The following is a 26305-nucleotide window of genomic DNA, read 5'->3' on the forward strand; positions in this document are numbered from 1 at the left end:
ATGCATTGGGAGGTTTCACTGGAAATATCTTTATTCTATGTAATTTATACAGGAATAATTCAGAGTATCCAACATACTCTATGAAGATCCCAAATGGAATCACATCCAGTGGCATTTTAAAGGGATTCATGAAATGCTCCACTTTTTCTTTTTTTTTTTTTTTTTTTTTAACATTTGATCATTGATCTGATCTGCTACAGATGCTTTGGCACCATTACATTATTTTCAAGCTATTTTGATTTAAAGGGAGAGTTCACCCAAAAAATAGGAATTCTGGCATCACTTTGATATTGTTCCAAACCTATGTGACCTAATTTTCTACTGTGGAACACAAATGATATGTCACATTTGCAATGACAAGAGGGTCGGTAAATAATGACAGAATTTTCATTTTTTTGGGGAACTGTCCCTTTAAGAGAAAAAGACGTTATGTAATTTTAAACATGTAATTTTACTATGGCATGAAATGAGTTTATGCTTGATCATCTTACACCAAATAACACAGCAACACCACTTATGGAAACAAGACAAAATACAAAAAAAAAAAAAAAAGAGCATGAAAATTTCATGATGCATTTTAACAATACAAATCAAAGATAATGTGGTGCTTTAAAATGAATCCTGGTGCAAAACTGTAACGCAATGGCGTGCTGAGTGATATCAACCTCTTCTTTGTGGCATAAGACTTTTTTTTAGTACAGCAGATGTCATATAACATGAAATAAAGTTGCATATAAAACATAGCTGATGTGTGATACACAGTACATGAATGAAATATCAGTCTGGAACATTCTTCTCACACAGCCAATAGTGCTTCATAAAATGTCAAACACTTCAAACAGCACAGTCTCTATTTTTTTCAGCCAATCGACATCCACATCACCAATTGAGCCTTTTCTCTCCACTCTGTGGTTTCCGTTTCCGTGGCAACCCAGCTGGAAGTCCACAAGTGCTTTAAACAGGCAAACATTTTCTCTTAAAGTTACATGTTTTGATTGACAGGTGTGACATAATTACGAGGGAACATTCCGGTCTGTCCGTGACAAGCCCCCTTCCACCAATTAGGATCAGAGTTATCCAAGACCTGGATGAAATCTCCACGCCTGAAACCCAGCTCTCCATCCTCTTGAGGGTCGAAGTCAAACAAAGCTTGAACATATGTGGAATGCTGTGGAAAAGAAGTAGGAATGTTGAGAAATATTACAAATTATGACATTGTTTTAAACTCAATCTGGCCTAATGCCTGGTTATAACTGCAATCATAACTGTGTTTATCGTGTACTAATTGTGAAATTAAGCATACATCATTAATCTTGATTAACGTGTTCATTTTGCCATCATTTGCTATATCCGGCAAAGTAAACTATCAGATTGAAGGGATTCTCACAAAAGACACACACAGAGAGGTGAACGAACAGTGCTGAAACGTTCTTTTGTGACATTTGAATCCTCCACTGTAATTTGATTTTATGTATAATACAGTGCAGTGATTGGATTAAAAGAGTTTATTCTCATGAATAATGAAGAGAAAAGCTCAGAAACTGATGACGTACTCTCCAGCCACAGACAGCAGCCAATCACCACTCTGAATTAAATGGGCATATCTTACTTTTCGTGACATTGGTTCAACTTTGCTTTTAAAACCAGAAGAACAAAATTGCTCAGAAAAGCAAAAAAATAAACACTTTTCCCATAGTAATAAACATAATGAGTACTATTGTTGTTTTCATTAAAGTGCAACCTGATGGTTTCATGGTTTTATGGTTTTCATGACCCTAAATAACTTGGGTAACAGGGTGGAATGATTGCACATGCCGTCAACACTACAATTTGTGGAAAAGGCGTCACAGTTTTATTCAAGTGTTGCAGTTTATCATCAAGGGGAAAATCATTTCGTAAAAGGGTGACAACTAAATATAAGACTATTGATAAGTAAAATGAGTTTATCATTAAAAACTATATTTTTAATACTTATTATATTATACGTATATTATACTTATTTACGTAAATTCAATTGATTATATAAAAATTATAATGTATGACTTTATTTGTTGGATTTTGGATTTTGTCAAGAAGGTGTTGGGATTTGTGCATTTAATGCTTTAAAAAAGGTGCAGTGTGTAAATTTTAGGGGCATCTAGTGGTGAGGTTGCGAACTGCAACTAACAGCAGCTCACCCCTCGCACCCCTCTCTTTCGGAGAAGCTACAGTGGCCGTCTGGCTGGCATGTCGAGCAGAGAGTAGCTTTTGTGAAGCAATGAGGTTTCTTCTTACTTCTAACAAAGAACAGTCTCTGCTTCTAATAAACCAGACGACGACTACCACTACTACTACTTTGTGCGTATTCAGCATAGTGACGATGCAAGCTGCCTCTAAAAACACGAACAGCTTAGAAGAACAACAACATAGTGACGCGCTTTGTAGAGTGTTTGTCCATTTAGAGCTGCTGTAGAAACATGCCGGCGCATAATGGCAACTTGACATGGAGGGGGGATCCGTGGTGTACGAGATGAAATATCTCATTCTAAGGTAATAAAAACATAACATTTCATTATGTAAGGTCTTTATGTACCACTGAAAACATAGTTATGTATATTATATTGCATTTCTGTCAATAGATCCTCCCAAATTTTACACATTGCACCTTTAAAAATGAGTGTACACCAAAGTGTACCAGTATTTGTAAAATGTTCCAGCACTGATTCAGTCCTACCTGTGGTACCTGTTCAATGTCCCTGAGGAAAATGGGCTGATTCCTGGACACAGAAGTGGACCGATGATAATCTACTAAAGAGTTTAACGAGTTAAATTTGACCACCCACAAGAAGTATTTTCCTGCTCCATCCCGTAAGACTTTGAAATGCTGGACATCATTCCCAAATCTATGGGAAAGGGACAAAAAAAACAGTGTTTAGAGAATTACATCATAACCGGTTGCATTTATAGCACTCGGATACTGCAATTATAGTTTAAAAAAAAGAAAGAAAATGAAAAAAATCAGTTTATCATGAACTCTGATGTCTGCAGCTGTGGAGAACCGTTTGAATGATTCAGACAGTGTTGGCCTAGTTTAGAAACTACACAAAAGAATTCGAAATAAGTGCTGAAACAGCCATATTTTGTGCTGCACTGTATCAATTATTCATTGACATGCCCCTATTTACAAGAACAGATTCAATTACTGCATCGAAATTTCAAAATCAGCAGCCTCTGTTTTTTAAGTGTTTATTACTCTGACTTCAGAACAGTCACATACAAATTGGCAATGTTATTTGGCACAGAGAAATAAAATTGAGTAGAATAGAAAAGAACAGAATGACAAATACATACTTGACAGACAGTGAGAAGTCTCCAGGTGCACTCTCACTCTCCCTAATGAGAAAAGCTCCATCGTGTCTCTGTTTATTTAACATTTCTTCTGCTTTTGCACGGGGAATCTTCCCATAAAACCAGCTGTGTGTTCAGAACAAATCCCAAAGCAATGGTTAAGATGTTGTAGAATGTACTGGTGACATCCAATTATACAAGAGTTTTTAAATGAGAAATTCTATGACACTGAGAAGCACATCTTTAATGAATAATAAAAAAAACCCATCTGCAGTGTCCAGTTTTACTGGACGGACAAGAAAATAAGAAGTTTAACTTGTGTATTTATTAGATATAGTGTGTGTATATATTAGATGAGAATTACTGTTCTAAGAAAGGCATGGACTCATATTATAGGGTACTAAATCAGACATTACATTGACAATATGTAACAAGAGCTGACTTTCAACTGCAGAGTTCAGCCAACGGAACAAAAAGAAACAACTAAAGACCTTCAACAGATCCATTTCAACACTGTCATTTTAAATATGGTTATTGCATTATTTTCCTACATATACTAATGTGTCTTTCTTTGTATAAATAATGAATTAAAGGGATAGTTCACCAAAAAAAAAAAAAAAGAAAATTCTATCGTCACTTACTCAACCTAATGTTGTTCCAAACCCAAAAGAATTCCATTCATCTTTGAAACAACTGAAAATATTTTTCATGAAACCTGAGACATTTCTGTCCCTACACTGAAAGTCCATTCAACCAAACCAAGACACTTCTTGCTTGAGGCATGCAAAAAAAAAAAAAAAAAACCTCATTGGTTCTCACAGACGCTCAGAAAAAACCTCATTGGCTAAGAAAGTACGGATGAGCTTCCAATGTACAATATTTCATGTATGTGCTTTGATCAATGTTAAATCTTTATTAAATCTGTTCATCATATAAAAATGATTGAGTCTTTTCAGAATACTTGAATTAAACCACTCGATTCACATAGATTACTTTCACAATGTCTTTATAAAGTTTTTGAAGTGTCAAAGTTTTAGTTGGTTGAACTTTTGATGGAGCGCCAGAAATCTCTAAGGTTTCATTTGTGTTTCGAAAATGAGCAAAAGTCTTATGAGTTTGAGATGACATGAGCATGAATAATTGATTACAGAATTTGAATTTTGGGACGAACTAACCCTTGTAAAGATTGTTTTCCTCACATATTTATTCTTTTGGTGACTAAAAAGAGCAAATACTTACGGATGTGGCTTCATTTCTATGTAATTTTTAGGGATGAATCCTTCTTTTCCATTGAGTTCTGCCTTGTACCAGTTCTGGTCACATTCCTCATTTAAAACCTGATGGCAAAACAATAGACACTTCAAAACCTGACCAGCATGTTGTTATTACACAGTGTCCACGCAGTAAACCTCCAGTCAGCCCACAGAAGACACTTCCCTCAGAACACAGAGGAGCTATGGAGCCAATTATATCACTGGCTGTGGTGTTTAAAACCCAAGGCCTTGCTCCATAAATAGCATACAGGAAATATCCATCATTTCAGCTTTAAGCCACACATAACATCCTGTATACATAAGACTTCTCTGGCACTAATGAGAAATACATTGCACACTCCCTGTTTTGTGAAATTGCAAAACTAAACCAGATGAATTGCGCAAAAAGATGTGGACCATTACCATCAGTCCTGATGGCTGGCATTTCATGTCTCTTTCATAACTGAAGTACCGTTTGTGATAATGACCATTGCCTTCCAATATGAAATAAAGAGAGGAGTCCATTACTGACCTGTGGACAATCTCAGAGGTGGAGGGCTTTCATTTGAAAAAGATTAAGTCAACAAATATGAAAAGCATCACTTAATGTGATTACTTCAGGCTCAAAGACACTCTCTCAGTCTTGCTTAAGTCAAGTATGTTATGACACAACAATCTAAGATAAATGGGAATATCATCCTATAGCCTGGAACGTTCTCACAGCTCTGAAAGATGGTCTCCCCATCCCTTCACTCTCTGTAAACAACCATTAATCTGCTCTCACACCAACCATGCTATGGCGCCTCTTTTCTCTGCGTTCATGAAAAATAGTGAATATATAAACAAGCCACAATGTCAACACCCCCCCCCCCTCCCAAAAAAAAAAAATAAAAAAAAAAAATTAAAGTAGGTCTTGGTGCGAAAAAAGAACAGTCTCAGTTAAAAAAGACATACTAAATCTACTCGAACTCTAAGCACTAACAAATAGAGTGGAAAATAATGTTTTATTTTTCTTTCTTTTTTTTTTTTTTTTTTACTATTTTAATCTTGGTGAAAGAAAGTAATCTAAATTTTAGGAAATCTCTGTGTGGGTGCAGAGGAGAATTTGCATATGCAAAATTTGCCCCAATTTTGTCTCTTTCCAGTAAAACCCCTTGCAGTGGTTGGATGAAAACTGGTATTAGACACAACACAGAATCAGAGCAAGCTTTATTAAAAGACAAAAAGTAATACAGCAGACAGATAGCTAAATGTGATACCCACACCAAGTCCAAATGTTAAAACACTGGTTTGTGGCTCAGAGATGTCAGCCGGCCCCAATCCACAACCACTAAATCCCTATTCAGAGATCATACTACCAGCAGCATGCTTGCCCGCAGCTAAGCACTGTTGCTAGGCAGAAAGAGCATAGCAACAGAAAGAGAGTGGGGAAGATTCAAACAGTAATACAATACATGAACAGTTTAGATACTGATGGTGCATTTGCGCCCATATAGGGAGTCGGTGTGTGTAACACATGATAGCAATAAAATAAGATATTATTATTATAATAATATAATAGTTGACCCCGAAAAATGCCATCATTTACACACCCTCACCTCATTCCAAAACTGTATGACCTTCTTCTGCAGAGGACAAAAGAAGATATTTTGAAGTATGTTGGTAACCCATTTCAATGACCATTGACTTCCAGTGTATGGAGAAAAAAAAAAAAAAATAAAAAAAAAAAAAGATATTATATAATATTATATTAAATAATATAATTATAATATTATTATAATAAATAAAAATTATATATATATATATATATATATATATATATATACACACACACACATATATATATATATATATATATATATGTTAGTTTCCACAGAGGAAAGAAAGTCAGAAAGAAAGGTTTGGAACAACATGAACGAAAGTATTTAGGCCCCATTCACACTTTTGCAGTATTGTTGGCCACTTGTGGGGATGGGCAAAAGTATCTGAGTACTCCGAAGATCTCATCAGAAATGTCGACAGAGGCAAACCATACGGAAGGTAAATCGCTCACAGTAACATGAACTTCTCTTTCTTGCCTACATGCCACTACACTACCTCAATGGACACAAAGTATTTATTCCTATTGGTACTCATTGCATTTGCATAAAATCACCACCAGTTGCTGATGTTTTGACTCTCTGTGAAATTGAATAACTTCTGGTCATAGTTGTCATGTCATGCCTGGTTAAGACAGAGTGTAAGCCTGGAGGTGTTGACAACACTCATGCAGGGAGAGAGCTGAGTCACAAGGCCTCTGACCACATCTGTCAACCAGCTTGCTCTTAATATTGACAAGCTCTGTCCCTAGAAATCCAAGACAATTCATACTGACACACAAACACTCACAACCCAAGACATGCCTGTGCATGTGACTCAAGGCATAATATAAAATGAATATTTTTACTCCAAAATCCGATTGCATGAGCCACCTTTGACGATGCTGTAAACGCACACATGTGAGTGAATGTTCTATATTAGTGTATGTGACACGTTGCTACATAAATTACTGTAATGCAAAAACTTAGCAAAAGAATAGAAAACTAATGGATTATTAGATTGTTTTATGCTCTTATCTTATGTCTTGTGGTGCTGTCCCAGCTTGGATCACAATGGACTGCTAACGGCTCATGTGAATATCACATTATTACTCACCCTGCCTAGAACAAACAAATAACACCAATGCGAGCACCAGAGAATGCAGTGCAATTCAGATAACACTATGAAACAATCATGATAGAAACAAACTACAACTGGCCGAGACTATCTTGTGCATAACTGTACAGACTTTATTGGCTTCTTTTTTAAGTTATATTTTTTTGGTCTTTTTATGGCTTAATTGGATAGGACTGTGTAGAGATCAGACAGGAAATCACAGGGTGGAGAGAGAGGAACAGGATCGGCAAAGAAACTCGAGCCGAGAATCAAACTCGGGTTGACACAGTTGTACCATATGTCGGATCACTGTCCATGAGGCTATCGGCTCTGAAAACTTTATTGGCTTCTAACATGGCTCATTCTATCAGAAATTATACTAAATTATTTGTTTTATATGTATTTTGTTTTATAGTATTTTCTTTTGATCTCAAATATTAGTTAACATAAAACTGTTTGGTTTTTGTTACTCAAGTTCCAAACAAAAAAGGAACAATGAGATTAAGTAATTAATTCAATTGGTAATCCAAAAATAGACATACTACTGTCACAACTTTGAAAGATCCAAAGATGAAGAAGATTAAGAAGGTTCCAATATGGAGGTATTTAATAAAACAAACTCAGAAAAACCACAAGGCGTAACAGAGGGTGAGTAACACAAACAATAACCGACAATGAACAGAGGAACCAAAGGAACTTAAGTAGTGTTACAAACAAGGTTGATAAGGAGACACAGCTGAAAATAGTGAACTAATCATATCAGTAACAATGACAACTCATAAGTGGCGGGAAACTAGACCATGGAAACACATGTGACTGAAAGTAACAAATTAAAAGACCATGAAAATGAAACTAACTAAACAGAACCATGACAACTAGATGGAGGCTACTTAATTTGTAATACATATAAAGTATTTTTACCAAATTTCCACCAAAAATACATTACCACTTAAAGATTTAAGTTTGGTAAAATTCTCTTTTGCTCACCAAGACTGCATTTGAAAAAAAAATGTAAAATTATTAATTTAAAATAACTGTTTTCTAAAGTGTTTACATTTTTCAGCACCCATTACTCCAGTCTTCAGTTTCACACAATCCTTCAGAAATCATTCTAGTATGCTGATTTTCAGCTCAAATAACATTTCTTATTATTGTATGTGTTGAAAACCATTGTGCTGCTTAATATTTTTGTGTGCTTAATTTTTTTTTTTTTTTCAGGATTCTTTGATGAATAGAAAGTTCAAATGAACATTTTAATTAGATGTTTTTATTTATTGTCACTTTTGATCAATTAAATATGTCTTTACTGGAAAAAAAGCTTTAATTTCTTTAAAAAAAAAAAAAAAAAAAATACTGACCCCAAACTTTTGAACGGTAGCATATATGTGACAGTAATAAAGCATTACAACATTGTAAGGTTTTGGTCACACTGCACAACCAATCTGGAAAATGTAGGCCATTATAATTTTTCTAGGAAATATGGTCCAGTGTGCCTAAAGCACTTATGGAAGACAAAGGAAGCATAATTGCTCATGAGACAAAAATGGAAAATGAAGTATTCAGGCAGGGGGGCAAAATTTTGCAGGATCTTAATTCAGTGATAATCAAAATATTAAATTAACTATACAGGCAAACCATATTAGGCTAATAATATCCTCTAATCCAAAGATTTTCACCTCATGTCTGGCATGTACCCTTTCCAGCAGGCCTACCTACCTAAACAGATTATTTTTGTGTTCAAGGGCAATGGAGAGCTGATGCTGGCTGGAAAGAATTTAAATCGCCTTTAGTATCTGAGACTAAACAGACAGCACCAATTCAAACTTAATACACTGAACAAAATTATAAATGCAACACTTTTGTTTTTGCCCCCATTTTTCATGAGCTGAACTCAAAGATCTAAGACTTTTTCTATGTACACAAAAGACCTATTTCTCTCAAATACACAAATCTGTCTAAATCTGTGTTAGTGAGCACTTCTTCTTTGCTAAGATAATCCATCCACCTCACAGGTGTGGCATATCAAGATGCTGATTAGACAGCATGATTAATGCACAGGTGTTCCTTAGGCTGGCCACGATAAAAGGCCACCCTAAAATGTGCAGTTTACTGTGTGTGTGTGTGTTTGTGTGTGGGGGGGGGGTCCGAAAACCAGTCAGTATCTGGTGTGAGACCACCATTTGCCTCATGCAGTGCAACACATCTCCTTCGCATAGAGTTGATCAGGTTGTTGATTGTGGCCTGTGAAATGTCGGTCCATTCCTCTTCAATGGCTGTGCGAAGTTGCTGGATATTGACAGGAACTGGAACACGCAGTCATAGACGCCGATCCAGAGCATCCCAAACATGCTCAATGGGTGACATGTCTGGTGAGTATGCTGGCCATGCAAGAACTGGGATGTTTTCAGCTTCCAGGAATTGTGTACAGATCCTTGCAACATGGGGCCGTGCATTATCATGCTGCAACATGAGGTGATGGTCGTGGATGAATGGCACAACAATGGGCCTCAGGATCTCATCACGGTATCTCTGTGCATTCAAAATGCCATCAATAAAATGCACCTGTGTTCGTTGTCCATAACATACACCAGCCCATACCATTACCCCACCGCCACCATGGGCCACTTGATCCACAACGTTGACATCAGCAAACCGACACCATACACGCTGTCTGCCATTTGCCCTGTACAGTGAAAACCGGGATTCATCTGTGAAGAGAACACCTCTCCAAAGTGCCAGACGCCATCGAATGTGAGCATTTGCCCACTCAAGTCGGTTATGATGACGAACTGCAGTCAGGTCGAGACCTCGATGAGGATGACGAGCATGCAGAGGAGCTTCCCTGAGACGGTTTTTGACAGTTTGTGCAGAAATTCTTTGGTTATGAAAACCGATTGTTGCAGCAGCTGTCCGGATGGCAGGTCTCAGACGATCTTGGAGGTGAAGATGCTGGATGTGGCGGTCCTGGGCTGGTCTGCGGTTGCGAGGCCGGTTGGATGTACTGCCAAATTCTCTGAAATGCCTTTGGAGATGGTTTATGGTAGAGCAATCAACATTCAATTCACGGGCAACAGCTCTGGTGGACATTCCTGCAGTCAGCATGCCAATTGCACGCTCCCTCAAAACTTGCGACATCTGTGGCATTGTGCTGTGTGATAAAACTGCACATTTTAGAGTGGCCTTTTATTGTGGCCAGCTTAAAGCACACCTGTGCAATAATCATGCTGTCTAATCAGCATCTTGATATGCCACACCTGTGAGGTGGATGGATTATCTCAGCAAATGAGAAGTGCTCACTAACACAGATTTAGACAGATTTGTGAATAATTTTTGAGAGAAATAGGCCTTTTGTGTACAAAGAAAAAGTCTTAGATCTTGGAGTTCAGCTCATAAAAAATGGGGGCAAAAACAAAAGTGTTGCGTTTATAATTTTGTTCAGTGTATTATTATTAGTAGTAGCAGCAAGTTGGTGGTGTCATTTATTTATTTCCAGAGGAATAACTTTTTTTTCACACTGAAAAGGATGATTAATTTTATTTATGTTTGATGTATTTTAATGAATCTCTGTGTTGCTTCTTATTCCTCTGGAAATAAACAAATGACACCACCAATAATATCAGACTGGCATCAGCCATGATATTACAAGTCCAAACATCCCCTGAAGGCCAAGCAGTTAATCACAGGCTGACACACTCCAGACACACATGCACAGGAGGATGCGCAGGACGCATGAAAATCAGTCTGGTTCTGTGAGTCATGGATGTTCAGACAGAAGATCAAAACTGTACAGTTAAAAGACGGTAACAGACGGAGAGATGTGTCACTAAAGCAGGCGTCGGGTGCTTTGAATCCATGTCTATGACACAAAGACACAATGTAAGAGAAGCACACATGCCTGAGAGATATTTAGAAGGTTAAATATCTAGACCTATCTGCAATCCAAGTCCTGCAGTATGAAATGTGTTTTGACTGGAAATTACATCAGTGACAAAACACAGTTGTGTTGTGTGAAAAGAACAGCAATCCGACAACTTTGAAAGTCATAGAGTGTGTGGGTAATATACAGTTTTGTCAAGTAAGGACAAAAGTGATGTCAACCCAAATGCCTGCACTCACAAAGAGTTTCAATGTATTCAAAGGAAAAATGAATAAATAACCGAAACTAACAAAATAAAAAGTCACTTTGATTATTTTGACTTTTTATTTTGTTAGTTTCGGTTATTTATTCATTTTTCCTTTGAATACATTGAAACTCTTTGTGGATGGACATCAGCGATTATGCATTTAATCGCTGTGACTTTTTATTTTGTTAGTTTCGGTTATTTATTCATTTTTCCTTTGAATACATTGAAACTCTTTGTGGATGGACATCAGCGATTATGCATTTAAACAAATTGATGGATTCTGTGGGTTCTTCTGGTGTAATCTGGTGCTATTGAGTGCAGGCATTTGGGTACACTCTATGACTTTCAAAGTTGTCGGATTGCTGTTCTTTTCACACAACACAACTGTGTTTTGTCACTGATGTAATTTCCGTATCTCAAATCGTAGAACAGGGGGAAAACAAAACAAAACAAAAAAACTCCTTGCATTTTGCTGTCTTAATACTCTCCCATATAAAACCAGGTGTTTGGCTGAAACTATAAGCTTTAACTGCAACTATATTATCCGTACAGACTGTAGCATTGCTAGTCACATCTCTAACGCAATGTCAAATTCTCAAACCTGAAAGCACAGAACCTTTTTAGTGGCATTCTGCCTTGTGCCAGAGGCGCTTTTGGATGAATGTTCTAAGTCAGTGAGAACGAAGCTAAAAATACTGAAAATACATCCTTTCTAGGGCTTCTGTCAGGGCACTACAGAGAGCAAACTAATATATTAAGCAAAAGAGTTCGGCCTGGCTCATAAAGTGTCTACGAACAGTTTAAAGGAATAATTATCCTAAATTATGCGATGACACATGAATACAATAGATTATTCAGATAATGATGTAAACCGAAAATTCAAAGAATGGACAAAAAAAAGTAACAGCCTTTATCCTTTCTGTAGCACTATATCTGAGCCAGATCTTGGTCTTTCATCATAATTAATTATACATATTTCCCTTTGAGCAATTGCTACTCCCTCTTTCACTGTAGTAGCAAGGAAAAGAGCGCCAAGTGTGTTATTCAAAATTTTTCATGGAGGAAAAAAAGTCATGAAATGAAGTCAAGGGTTTGTTACATCATGAGAGAGAGTAAAGAAAGAGGGAGATATATGTGAGAGGATTCCTCTTATTTTGCAGGTGGCATGTTCTTTGGTGCAACTCCCATGAATGCAAAATCAACTCCCATAAAACTAGGAAAGTAGGGCAATAAATATATAAATATATCAGACATACAGCTAAAATGTTCAATGCTGCCTTTGGGGGAGGTGTGGGGGAAGCACCAAAATCACAAGAGACTCTGGAAAAAGCCGAGTTCCCTGTAGCCGGAGGTTCAAAACAGAACCCAAGTGAGAAGATCAAATCCTATCCTGCAGACTAAAGGCTGATACAGTAATTAGCCAGGATTTCTAGGCCAACCTAACAGACTCTCGGGGCTTAGGAATATTCACAGCATATTAGAAGCAAATGCTGTTATCCCATGGGATACCTTTAGGCTGTTATTCCCCCTTCCCCCTTTAAAAAAAAAAAAAAATTCTCAGATTCTCATACAGAGAACAGCAAAATAGGAAACATCTCTCACTATATAATCCATGTTTCCAACAGAATTCTGTTACTTATTCAACAGAACATTGTTCATACATAATACCACTTATTAAAACAACAGTAAGTAAAGTACTGGCTCTGATGGAGTTCAGTAGTTTGTTTCAAACTCAAGAGTCAGATTCATTTATATGTGTATTTGTCTCATTAATTCAATTTCATCTTAAACCATGGCAGAATGGCTGAACCTAGAATGTTTTATTCTGATTGGCTGGCAGATATTCTAATGTGTTAATTATTCTTCAATAACTGTGGATAAAGTAGTTCCAACCAGGTCTTGAGAACATCACAGTTCCATATTACTGTGCCAAATTATTCCACAATAACAATGGCTCTAGCCTCCATTGCTAGTTCTAAAAAGTTTTGGGGCCCTATCATACACCCGGTGCAATGCAGCCCGAAGCAGTTATCATTTTTACGTCCTGCGCCACTTTGTTTAAATAGCAAATGCATTTGCGCCCATTTGTGAAAATGAGGCGTGTTCAGGCGCATTGTTGGCGTGTTGCTATTTTGAGGCAACTGAAATAGACTGCACCATTGACAAACTGAAACCTGGTGTAAAGTCAATGCCGCAATATTTTTTTAGTAATATGCGCCTATAGGCATGAATACACTCTGCTTACACACACATGGAGCAGCAGCACACAAACATGCCAAATATTAAATATAAAAGGATTACTAAACGATTATTATTGTGTGCATAAAGATAAAAATGCTCTGGTGGAATCTGGCTTGTCCCATAGATGGTCTGCTCGCGCGCTTTAACCTCGCGCACGAGTAAGTCCGTTTCCTTGCTAGAGAAGCATTCAGTTTTTCCACTTGCAAATTCCGCCATCTAAATAGCGAATCCGCCATGGTGCGAGCACAACTGACTTTTAAAGGGAATGGGAGATGAGACTCTGATTGGTTTATTGCACATTATGCCCAAAACACATTCATTACTCATTAAGAGAATAGGGACAACCCTTTTAGACCATGGGCCGGGATTCGGCAAAAGTGGATTCGGACACAACCTAAGTGCACTTGTGCCGTGCTCTTTAGACCATGCTCTTACATCATTAAAATAGTGCCCTTGGAGTCTTGGGCTGTTTATAAAAAATAAAATAACTGAGGTAACACAGGAATAACTGACAATGAACCACTGAATTATTAAAAAAATAATGTACACTTGTGGTGGCCTCCAGTTATGGCAATGTTACCACCTTGGGTGTGCACTATTTTCCAATAATACAATTAGTCCTAACACATTCAATTAAGACAGCAAACTCACAACTGGTCTGGTAAAATATGGAATTTTTGTCTTGACATTGTGGCTTCCATAAATTGCTCTGAAAAAGATTGATGGATTGATTGATTGTGCAGGCATTGCCAAAGAGCAGGGGAGGAAAAATACCAAGACTAACACTCTTCAGCCCCCAACTTTCTTTCTGAAGAGGTAAAGTAAATGAAGAAAAGGCAAGAAGCAGAGAAGACATGTGGCATTCCTTGCTTTACACTCCTGCAAATTTTAATATGATCAATTATAAAAAAAATAAAAATAAAAAACTATTATATGAAAAGTTGCTAGTGATTACTAAAATTAATCCCACCTGTCATAGACACTATGGCCTGGTTTCACAGACAGGACTTAGGCCTTAGTTCAATTAGGGTATTTAAGTAGCTTTTATAAACGTACCCTAGAAAAAAAAAACATTACTGGTGTGCATCTTGAGACAAAACAATGGCACTGACATATTTTAAGATATGTCAGTGCAAGTTACTTTTAGTTAAAACAGCTCAAACATGCATTTTAGTCTAGGACTAGCTTAAGCCTTGTCTGTGAAATTTTTGCCAGGAGACATGAATCATTTATTTTTTTGTCATGTTACTCTGGCAAATTTAGATTTTGAAGATAATAAAATATGCATTTCATGACCCTATGGCTTAAAAGTTTTCTTGAGAGATGGTCCTTCATTGACCTTCTGCTAGTGTTAAACTTGGCACAGTATATCTATCCCTTCAATTGTGTGCCAAAAGTTAAACTCAGGTGAAAAAGGCAGTGTGTGATCATATTCTAGTTGGCAGAATGCAAAAGCAGATAGTACTTATGTACGCAGCTGATTAAAAGTTGTCTGGAATGTTGAGAAAGATGTGCAGCTTTGAAGCCTTGCGTTTTGCTGGTTGAAAGGTCCAGGGGGCAAGAATAGCTGATACGTGACCTAAATTAAATTGAAGCAGGATGGCAAGCACTCCTGAATCCAGTCCAAAATCCTTTCAGGACAGAAAGAGGTCTTTGAAAGAAGTCTCTTTTGCTTAAGGCTACATTTGATCAAAAATACGGTAATATAATAATAATGATAATATTAATATTAAAATAACTGTTTTCTAAGTTAATATATTTTAAAATGTAACTTACGCCTGTGATGAATAAATAATAAATGTTGAAAAAGGTTGTGAAGCTTAATATTTTGTTGAACCCATGATACACTTTTTCAGGATTCTTTGCTGTATTATATATATTATTTTAGCATCTATATCATAATGTGCGCATCAATATCAATATATAGAGTGGTGAAGGTATGACATCAGAACCTGAAAGACTAATTCGCTGCTGGTTCCTTCGTGATTTTCCTATGGGGTTTTATAATGGGGTTTTTCAATTTATGGTTGTGTGGGTGTGTGTAATTTCCCATAGGGAAATCTCAAAGGAACCACCAGCAAATTAGGGTGCTTTCACACTGGCAGTTTAGCGGAGCATGGACCCCATGAAAAATTGGTAAAATGTGAAAGCTGTAATGCAGACCCAGGAGCGCACCGGGGTACCGAACCCAAAGACTACCTGTAGGAGGAGAACTGAGTTCGGATGCACTGGAACTGTGGTGCGATTCGCGTGAATGTGAAAGAAACTGAGACTCTGGTGTACACTTGTTCAGGAAGTAAAATAACATGTGCATGTGTTTTAGCCAATGACAACTTCATTAGTTCAACAAAACACATGTAGGGGATGACAACGGTGATTATATACCTGGAATACAAGCGAGAGTGAGTGTGCAGTGTAATCACGCATAGTGAGTGCAATCTGAGCGACAAATGAATGGCTCGCAATCTACTGTTTCCTCAAAAGAGGGGTGGAGGGAGGTGGAGATGGCAAACGTGCACAATGTGAAAACAGTGTGAAAACCCCCTTAAGGCCCCGATATACTTCAAGCGAAGTCGAAGAACGAACTGATGTGACGTAATTTGAAAAAAAAAAAAAAAAAATCAGGCCAAAACTAAATTTGTTTGGAGTTAGTTTTGGGAGTTCGAAACAGCTTGCCAAAGCGAACTTTCCGGAAGAGTTCGCTACGGCTGGTAAACACCTTTGTATTACCATTTGTCCCTAGTGATTAGGTAGGTGTGTGCGGAGGCTCCGCCTTCTTTCACGTGGAAATCTTTTCCAGTTCATTTCTCCTGTTCAATCCGTCGAGGTCCATGAGTGAAAACATGAACACACTGGGTAGCTGCTTTATAGGAGAAAATTAAGTTGTACTTCTGATGAAACAAGACACTGTAAAGCTGCTTGATTTTAAGCAATCAATTGTATAAAGGTCTATATAAATAAACGTGACTTTACTAGAGAGCTGAAGTGCAGAGCTCGTGCAAACAAACATATCCACGTTGCTATGATCAGATGCTTTTCTTGTGCTTTATTAAAAAAAGCTTGCTTTCTTCTCAATTTTGCTTATTTTGTTATTGAGAGGAAAGCACACAGAACACATTTACACATTCAACTAAAGAAACCAAAACAAGGATATACAAGATATAAGCATATATACAAAAGGTAAACAAAGCAGCGCTTGCTTACCATTTTGAATATCAGTTAGTTTCTTTCATAAGTTTCTTCATTTTACGTGGCTCATGTTGTTATGAAAATATTTGCGTTTTGGAAATCTTGGGTAGGATAACATAACATTAGAACAGCCTTCTGTTTGTGCCGTCTTGACTTACTTGCTCTCTTTCATAACATTCGCTTTAATTCTCGATCTCAATCATTAAACTGAACATCCAATCAAAGTTCCCACTCTCACCAAAAGCCCCAACGCTGATTCGGCAAATGTGAGTCCGACGAGTGCAAACGTGTGGAACACACCACAAAAACTACCTTAACAGACGCTAGCTGGCCTTTAGTCTTCTGGGTTCTGATGTCATACCTGCACCACTCTATTGGATCTGTGCATTCAGTCTTAAAGTAACAGTAGCTTAATTTTCCTGCTGCTGTCTGTGTCATTAATGTTAATCAAACAACAAAATACAAAGAGAAAATCACTTTTGTAGCTTTAACAAAGATTAATTTTATTTAATTTAAATAGTGAAGTCTTTGCAGTGTTGTGTTATTTTATATTTGATTCAATTTCGGAATACTGTTAGTCTTAGCTGTAAAACATAATGCACTCTGTTCATTTGTATCTTTGTTCCATTATATTTATCTACTGTATGCTTGTAATTTGTTTATTAATTTCTATGCAGACTTACTCCCCTATAAAAACACCCTAATCATTCTAGAATAATTACTTCTTCCCAAATAGATCTATTCAAGTCATCTGGTAAAATCATTTTCATATAAAATATTTTCATATTTCAATATATAATCGCAGAAAAAAACAATATAAAGATGTCAGGTTTTTCCCAATATCGTGATAGTTCAAAAGAACAGATTTAAAAAAAAAAAAAAAGTAAACGTCTTTACTGTCACTTTAAAAATATATATATTTAATGCATCCTTGTTGAATAAAAGTATTAATTTCTTTCAAAAACAAAAACAAAAAAAACAAATAATAATAATAATTCTTACTGACCCCAAACATTTGAATGGCAAAGTATGCTACTTGCTGGTCAGTTGCAGGTAAGGAGGTCTGAAAGCTATCCATTAGCATTCCCATTCATTTTAATGACAGTTGCTCGGTTGGCACAGAACCCCTGGTGCAGTATCTGCCATCTTTGCTCATGAGTGCCGTATTGTTTTGAGCCAATCATCTGTACCTAAATGCCATACGACTAATCACTAGTCACGACTAATCACAGAGCCACACTAAAATTATATCATGACAACACGGATTGGCTGATGGCACCACAAGAATGTGCACAGTCTCAAACCCTTCACTAGTGATTATCCTGAGCTGTGACATCAAAGGCAGCAGACAGAGAAAAGTAGAAGTCCATTGCATGTTTTTTTTTTTGCCTTCCAAAAAGAACTGGGCATGGCAAACAACAAATATAATGAAATATTTAAGATTTACAACCTTACATCATTTTAATTTTAAAGCAGGACTTATCAGCAATAGCCTAATAAAAAAGTTATAAGTAATGTCTTTACATAATATAAATCATTGCAAAAAAAATAAATAAATAAAAATAAAAATTATTAAACCTTAAATAAGCCATGCACTGAAATTTTAGCCACCAAAGATTTTCAGCTGAAATGCCATTTTCTTTTTTCTTTCTTTATAGTTGAGAAAAATATAAATGATAATGGATGATATATTGATTGAATATAAGTCATATATGCCTTTGACAAGGCTTGTACACCCTCTCTTATTCTAATTTTAAAAAACATTTTTTTTTTTTTTTGGCCCACTGTACTTTCAGTTTGGACAAGAAATTACATTTTGATAGCAGGTGGTTTATTAAGGGGGGGCATTTTTAGAGAAATTATAGAGAACATAGTTGTCACCTTAGTAAACAAGTACAGTTGAATGAATAATGATGATTTTTTTATTAAGACATTATTATTAGGACAAAATTGTTGGTTGAGATGAAAGTGGGATAGTTGTAGTTTGTGTAAGTGATATCAACTATTTTCATACAAAAATAATGTATGAATTGATTACTGAAGTTAAAGTTATTAAAGGCTGCAATGTTCAATGTTCAAATCCCCTAAAAGTGTTTTAAATATGTATTCTGACAAGGCCGACAGCCTCAAAGCTACCACACATGGACAAAATGTAATAAAACCCTCATTTTTATTTATTAGCGTGTTTCACACATCAACACATCAACTGCTTGATTGTTTATCTCTTCCCAAAAAGTAAACTATATAATCGCCCAGCTCTAATCTGCTAAATTTGACTGTAAGGCATGACGATATTACAAACATTAACATCATGATTTTCTGAAAAGCTGACTTGAAACAATGTACACTGAGAAAGTACTATACAAATAAGATAATTGACTTTACTTAACATCACTGCACGTATGAAATCAATGCAGCATATTTTCCACACTAATTAAAGTTAAACAGATAAGCTAGAGATCTCTGTAGATAAGTGGTTTCTCATAGCTTTATCATATAGAAAGACAGAAGAAGAAAAAAGCTGCAGCAATAAATGGCACTTACCTTTAGAATCTCTCCTCGCTTGAAACTTAATTCATCATCCGCAGTAGCTTTGAAATCGTATTTAGCTATTGCCTCCATGGCATGGACTGTGAGGACGTGAGACAGATATAAAGCTCCAGAAGGAAGTGTTTCTACAGGCAGAATAACACCCTTAACTGATCTGATTCAATCTCCTAATTTCTGTCCTTGTCCCTGCTGTCCGTGGAGTGACAGATCTTCCTTGTTCGGGTGCTGTCAACCTGCAGACAGACATAAAGATTTGAAACACTGTAGTTAACCTATATGGACAAAGCATCAGGAAAAAAGATTGTTTTTTGCCTTTTAATCAGATCTGGTGTGAAGCAGCTGTGCAATGTACGCAAATATAAAGGGCATGAAATAACTGGGTCGAGCTGACGTTTTCTTGCAACTGACTATGAGCCAATAAGAGGAATCAGATGTAATGAGGGGTGTCTTGGTGTTACTGGATGCTGCTGAGATTTTGAGTCATTAAGCTCTGACACATTTGCCCCACAACAAATGTCAACTAATTTCAAGTACAAACAAATTCTTCATACATTCATGTCTGAAGATCACGTTTAAAGCTTTTCTACAGTAGTGGTGTTTTGATTCATAGACTACCTTTCATTTGAATCATTTGAATCGATTCACTGACTCGCTTACTAGTTCGTTCAGAGGCCTTTTTAGTTGAATCAATGATTCACTTAACAGATTCGTTAAAACACTCATTATTTTTTATTAAAATGTCTGTATCTACGTATATCATAAGATATTTTTGCTTGTTTAAGGACCATTTGCGTTTTACTCATACAACAAAGTAGTTCATTTTATTCGTTCATTTATTCAACTGCTAGCCATGGCCCATGACTTTTACCGAGGACAAAATAAACAAAATAGTTTTGAGTTTAAGTAAACGTAATTTTAACTGTGTATGGTCATAATTCTCACTTTTCTCCTCGTTGTCAAAAATTGACGTGACGAAACGAACAGAACGAACGAACGACGTTCAGTCGGTCAGCAGATTGTTGACGTAAAAATCGTACAGTTCGAATCGCTCACTAACGAAATGTATCGCGTTCAGTCTCACTCCTCCGAGTCTCGTTCAGTAAAGGGGTGTATTCGTCCAAACGTTCAAACCATTGAAAATGCTCCTTCACAGTCCACACTCGAATGCTATTTGCTCGTGCTTAGAAAGGCAACCAATGGAGTCACGCGCGCATGGGATTGGAGTCGGTGCATGGGATTGAACGAGAACGATTCACTTAAAAGATTTGTTCAATCCACTATTCGACACAGCTAGTGATGTGAGATACTAGAAGGTTGTCGTTATAATCAAGCTGTCAGTGTCAACACGCTGCAACAATGTAACGAGTTCGCGACCTCCGGACAGCTCGCGCTGAACTATGTGGGCCCTAGGCGACAGTCACGTCGCTTGTGGACAGCGTTGATTATAATAGGAGCGTTTTGGTTTGTCGCTTCGCGTCGCACGTTTGCAGCAGTATATGTATTGTAGGTGTTAATATAATCGGTTAAGGTAGCCTACTATATAGGCTATAAATAGTTAGTGTTAAATGAACAGATTCGTTCAATGATGTGATTGTGAATATGCGATCCTTTGTTTTAACACTAAACTTTTCAGCCTTGCAAATCATTCACCAACACCACTCGAACATAATTTCCTTCGTATATATTTATTATCTTTCCACCACGTATAAATATTTTTTCTATCAAGAAATCGATCTGATTGAAACGAGTCGAACATTAGTTCTTATGCAAACAGAAACACTACTTACCCAAGTCACAGAGGTGCAGAGTCTTCCCTCTCCGATCCCACTTACGCATTGAAGATAAAAGATCTAAATAAAACTATTTTAACAACAGTAAAATCATATTAAACAGCTCACTGTTTCAGTTCATTTTCCCGACTCCGGAGTAGCTCTGGAAAAAGCAAGCAGACTGTTAATTTCCGCTTCCTTCGTGTTATGGTCCTCAAAGATGGAAAGGTCCAAACAAAAACTTCGCAAACTGAATTAATAAATAGAAACTAGCCTACATAAAAAAAACAGCGCAGTATAGATCAGAGATTCGATTTAACGCGCGTGCCCCGTTATCCAAACCTTTTAACATCGCTTTGAAGATTGTAGTACAGATTTGGCATAAAACTGGAGAGAGATTGGTTGTTCCAGTTCTCCATGAGAATAATACAGCATGACACACAGATGAGCGGAGCGACATCTAATGGTTAAAGGGTGAAATGCAGCACTCCATAAGAAGAGTCTGGCTGCAAAAGTCAATTTTACAAACATTTTCAGAACAACAGCACTAACAAATTATTATATGAAAATTTCAGATGCAAAAGCCTCTAAGTGCCGTCTGAAATTTTCTTCTAAAATGAGCATTTTTATCAAGCTCGTAAGTTTAGGTTCAGTAATTTCACTTTAAATGGCAATTAATAGGTCATTTTAAACATACGACATACGATTAAACATACGAGCATATGAAGTCTTCATATGCTCAAATAAATGACATTACAAAAATGAACCACATAAAACACCACTTTTATACTAGAGGAAAGGCTAATTATTGTCATTTAAGGTAGGTGGGATGTTGATGTGAGGGTATATTTTTCAAATATCTATTTTTGTACATTTAATGTAAAATTAAATGTGTAAAAAAAATACAAATCAAAATGGTAGGCTATATCAAAATGTAGAGATAAATATTTAAACTTATATGCAATGTAATGATTTGTGTAATCTGTTGAGTATACGCTGTTACGTCAAGAAATCAATAGAAACAGCAAGAGTTGTTGGGTTGGTGCAGTGGTTAGGACACACAAATAGACTGACACACGCCCCCCATCGATATTTGAACAACTGCAAACCTATGAATAAACGAGAACATTTGCAAATAGGAGAAGAAATTGTGATGCCCTGATGGATAAAGGTGCAGTTTCCATTCTATGACTGGAGGTGTCAGCTGGTGTCCAAAGACAGTGAGCGTTGACTGACTAACCCCTCTCTGCAGAGACACTGGATGCTGCTGCTCATCATCTCGTGCGTTTTCAAACAAGTTTTACCCAGGGTTATTCTTTCGTTTTTACTTGTCTTTATTCATTCATACAACAGTGTGTACTTTGAAAATTGTGTATAAGTAGGCTAGCAAATGTGAGGCGGTGCTAAAGGTGGGACCTGCACTGCGAGACTTAGTTATTAGTTATTAGTTATTAGCTGCTTTGTTTGTCTGCCTGAGGTAGATAGGTAGAAACAACATTTCTTTCGCAATTTTCACCATGGATATCTCTGAAGACTCTGAAAACGCATCTCTGCTTTTCTTTAACTCCTCGGAACATACACAAGGTAGGTAGATATTGCTGGGAATCAGTTTTATGGAAGTGAAGGTGGCAATTTAGTTTGTTTTAAAGAAACAGAACTGATGTTTTGAACTTGTTCGCGAATAAAACATTGTCTACAGAATACGGCAACAGCTTATTCTTCTTCTTATTATTATTATTAACCTATATGAGAAATGTTTAGTTATATACATGTAGGTGGTGCATTACATGTCCTTAAGTGTTTTTCTTTCAATAAAGATCGATATTTTGATTACATCTGTGAACGTAGCCTATAAGAGAATGTGTATTTAGGCACTGTGGCACAATTTCTTTTTACCATAAAAACGGCATAATTTAAAAAGAATTAGCAAAATGCTGCTTAATAAATGTTGTACACCACTGTACTTTTTAAATTTATTTTCACTTCTTCTCTTGCTTCTATTTTGTGCTTAGTGACTATGGGAGTCCAGTATGGAAATGCCATATTTCCCAGTATTTATGGAACCATATGTATTTTGGGCATCACTGGAAATTCTATTGTAATCTACACCATCTTTAAAAAGACCAAATGCCAGGCTAAACAAACGGTACCAGACATTTTCATATTCAATCTCTCTATTGTGGATTTGCTTTTCCTCCTCGGCATGCCCTTTCTCATCCATCAGCTCCTGGGCAACGGATCTTGGTGTTTTGGAGCCACCATGTGCAAAGTCATCTCTGCTTTAGATTCTAACAGCCAGACAGTGAGCACCTACATCCTTACAGTTATGACCTTGGACCGTTACGTGGCTACCGTCCACCCATTCCGCTTTAACCATGTCCGGACGACCTGTGTCGCCAGCACTGTGGTGGGGATGGTGTGGGCGCTCTCTCTCATCTCCATCACCCCTGTCTTAATGTACACTGGCTTGATGCCTCTCCACAGTGGCCAAGTGGGATGTGCTCTCCTGCTACCGAATCCATCCATCAGTATCTGCTGGTTCACCATCTATCAGTTTGTGCTGGCGTTTGCCCTTCCGTTAATGATTATCTGTGTGGTGTTCTTTAAAATCTTAAAGCATATGTCTACCACAGTGGCACCTCTTCCCCCGAGGAACCAACAAGTGCGCACCAAAAGTGTGACTCGGATGGCTGTGGCCATCTGTTTGGCATTTTTCATCTGTTGGGCTCCGTACTACATCCTTCAACTTGTCCATCTGGGAATACAGAAACCCAGTGCCTCATTTTATTATGTCTATCATTTTGCCATTAGCATGGGCTACGCTAATAGCTGCATTAACCCTTTTCTCTATATTATTTTGAGTAAGACCTTTAAGCGGCAGTTTATAGTCGCTATCCAGCCTGCCCACAACCACTTTCGGGTCAACCCGAGCACCACAGAGGCCACTGTGTCCCTCCGTCTTGCTGCAGACTGCCAAAGACATATTCCTGCTGACACTTCAGAGTAATTACAGATGATTAATGTCTTGAGTGTGAGGATTTAATTGTTTTCTTGGTCCAGATGGAACATACTTTTAATATATACAGTTGTGGTCAGAATTATTGGCAACCTTGGTAAATATGATCAAAGATGACTGTAAAAATAAATCTGCATTGCTTTTTCTTTTGATCTTTAATTCATAAAATTAACAAAAATCTAACCTTTCATCGAAGGAAAAGAATTAAAAGTGGGGGGAAAATCTCATTATGAAATAAATGTTTTTCTCCAAAACACGTTGGCCACAATTATTGGCACCCTTTTATTCAATACTTTTTGCAACCTCCTTTTCCCAAGAGAACAGCTATAAGTCTTCACCTATAATGCCTGATGAGTTTGGAGAACACCTGACAAGAGATCAGAGACCATTCCACCACAAAAAATCTCTCCAGATCTTTCAGATTCCCAGCTCCATGTTGGTGCTTCTTCTCTTCAGTTCATTCCACTCATTTCCTTTAGGGTTCAGGTCAGGGGACTGGGATGGTCATGGCAGAAGCTTCATTTTGTGCTCAGTGACACATTTTTGTGTTGGTTTTGATGTTTGTTTTGGATCATTGTCATGATGGACAATCCAATCCCATTATAGGATTTCTAGCAGAAGCGGTCAGGTTTTGATTTTTATCTGTTAGTATTTGATAGATTCCATGATACCATATATCTGAACAAGATGTCCAGGACCTCCAGCAGAAAAACAGGCCCACAACATTAAAGATCCAGCAGTATATTTAACCGTGGGCATGGGGTACTTTTTATCCATGTGTGCACCAAACCCATCTGGTGAGTTTGCTGCCAAAAAGCTCTTTTTTTAGTTTTATCTGACCATAGAAGCTGGTCCTGTTTGAAGTTCCAGTCGTGTCTGACAACTGAATATGCTGGAGACTGTTTCTGGATGATAGCAGAGGATTTTTCTTGAAACCCTCCCGAACAACTTTTGGTGATGTAGGTGCTGGTTGATAATTTTTTTTAGGCTTTCTGAGACTCAAGACTCAACTAATCTCTGCAATTCTCCAGCTGTGATCCTTGGAGAGTCTTTGTCCACTCAAACTTTCCTCCTCACCGCGCATTAGGACGATTTAGACACATGTCCTCTTCCAGGCAGATTTGTAACATCTTTAGTTGATTGGAACTTCTTAATTATTGCCCTGATGGTGGAAATGGGGATTTTCAGTGCTTTAGCTTTTTTCTTACAGCCACTTTCTATTTTGTGAAGCTCAACAATATTTTGCTCACATCAGAACTATATTCTTTGGTTTTACTCATTGTGATGAATGATTAAGGGAATTTGGCTTTTGTGTTTCCCTGTGTTTCATCATGTTTATACTCCAGGAAGTCATGGCTGGACAATTTCATGCTCCTAGTCTCCCTGGTGTGCTAAAAAAATGGGAATATGAATGGGAATATACTTCAGAGATATTTTACTCATAAAAACTTCTAGGGGTGCCAGTAATTGTGGCCAATGTGTATTGGAGAAAAACATTAATTTCATAATGTGATTGTCCCCCCACTTTCAATTGTTTTACTTCAATGAAAGGTTAGATTTTTGCTAATTTTATGAATTAAAGATCAAAAGAATAAACAATGCAGACATATTTTTATAGACATCTTTGATCATATTTACCAAGGGTGCCAATAATTCTGACCACCACTGTATATAGGCTTATGACAAGCAATGGTATGCACTGCAGAGCACAATAGAACTGACAGTCTGGTTGAACAGTCAGGATGAAGTGAAGAATCTTTGAGCAGCTGTGCAACTACATGCTGACGAATAACAATGTCTATCACAGGCAGAACACAAAACAAAGTAGCTGCTTGTCATTGAAACAATATGCTGTTTCATTATATACACAAAATGTTAATTAAAGGTAAAGATAGAAAGTATAAATATTGTGATGGAACAATAGATCATGTTATCTCTGTGGAATGTGTGTGTGTTTGCATTATGTATTTATACATCATCCCTAAATCATGAACATGTTTACAGTAAATGTGTAATAGTGTATCTGTATAATTTTATTTGATTCACTGAAATTTGTATGTATATTAGGATTTTAGAATATATAAGAACTTGTTGGAACAGGAAGAGGGTCTAGCTAGCCTCTGTTTTGTTTGACAACACTTC

At 37.0% G+C, this 26305-nt stretch overlaps 2 protein-coding genes across 3 annotated transcripts; one reads left to right on the forward strand and one right to left on the reverse strand.

Moving 5' to 3' along the window:
• Window positions 1–13: 13 nt before the first annotated feature.
• Window positions 14–21601, reverse strand: grb2a (growth factor receptor-bound protein 2a). Of its 2 annotated transcripts, none has more exons than XM_048199552.1 (6): window positions 21166–21601; window positions 19373–19611; window positions 4567–4664; window positions 3331–3453; window positions 2714–2882; window positions 14–1168 (listed from the first exon to the last, which is right to left on the reverse strand). In XM_048199552.1, the coding sequence occupies exons 2-6, from the start codon at window positions 19448–19450 to the stop codon at window positions 983–985; spliced, it is 654 nt and encodes a 217-aa protein (XP_048055509.1). In that variant the 5' UTR covers window positions 19451–19611; window positions 21166–21601; the 3' UTR covers window positions 14–982. The 2 variants fall into 2 exon arrangements, with proteins under 2 accessions (XP_048055509.1, XP_048055510.1); XM_048199553.1 differs by lacking the exon at window positions 21166–21601 and adding an exon at window positions 20321–20555.
• A 480-nt stretch (window positions 21602–22081) lies between these two features.
• mchr1a (melanin-concentrating hormone receptor 1a) lies at window positions 22082–24221 on the forward strand. Its single transcript, XM_048198469.1, has 2 exons — window positions 22082–22731; window positions 23160–24221. The coding sequence occupies exons 1-2, from the start codon at window positions 22665–22667 to the stop codon at window positions 24152–24154; spliced, it is 1062 nt and encodes a 353-aa protein (XP_048054426.1). The 5' UTR covers window positions 22082–22664; the 3' UTR covers window positions 24155–24221.
• Window positions 24222–26305: the final 2084 nt, after the last annotated feature.

This window comes from Megalobrama amblycephala, linkage group LG8, assembly GCF_018812025.1.
Source record: "Megalobrama amblycephala isolate DHTTF-2021 linkage group LG8, ASM1881202v1, whole genome shotgun sequence".
Classification (NCBI taxonomy): domain Eukaryota; kingdom Metazoa; phylum Chordata; class Actinopteri; order Cypriniformes; family Xenocyprididae; genus Megalobrama; species Megalobrama amblycephala.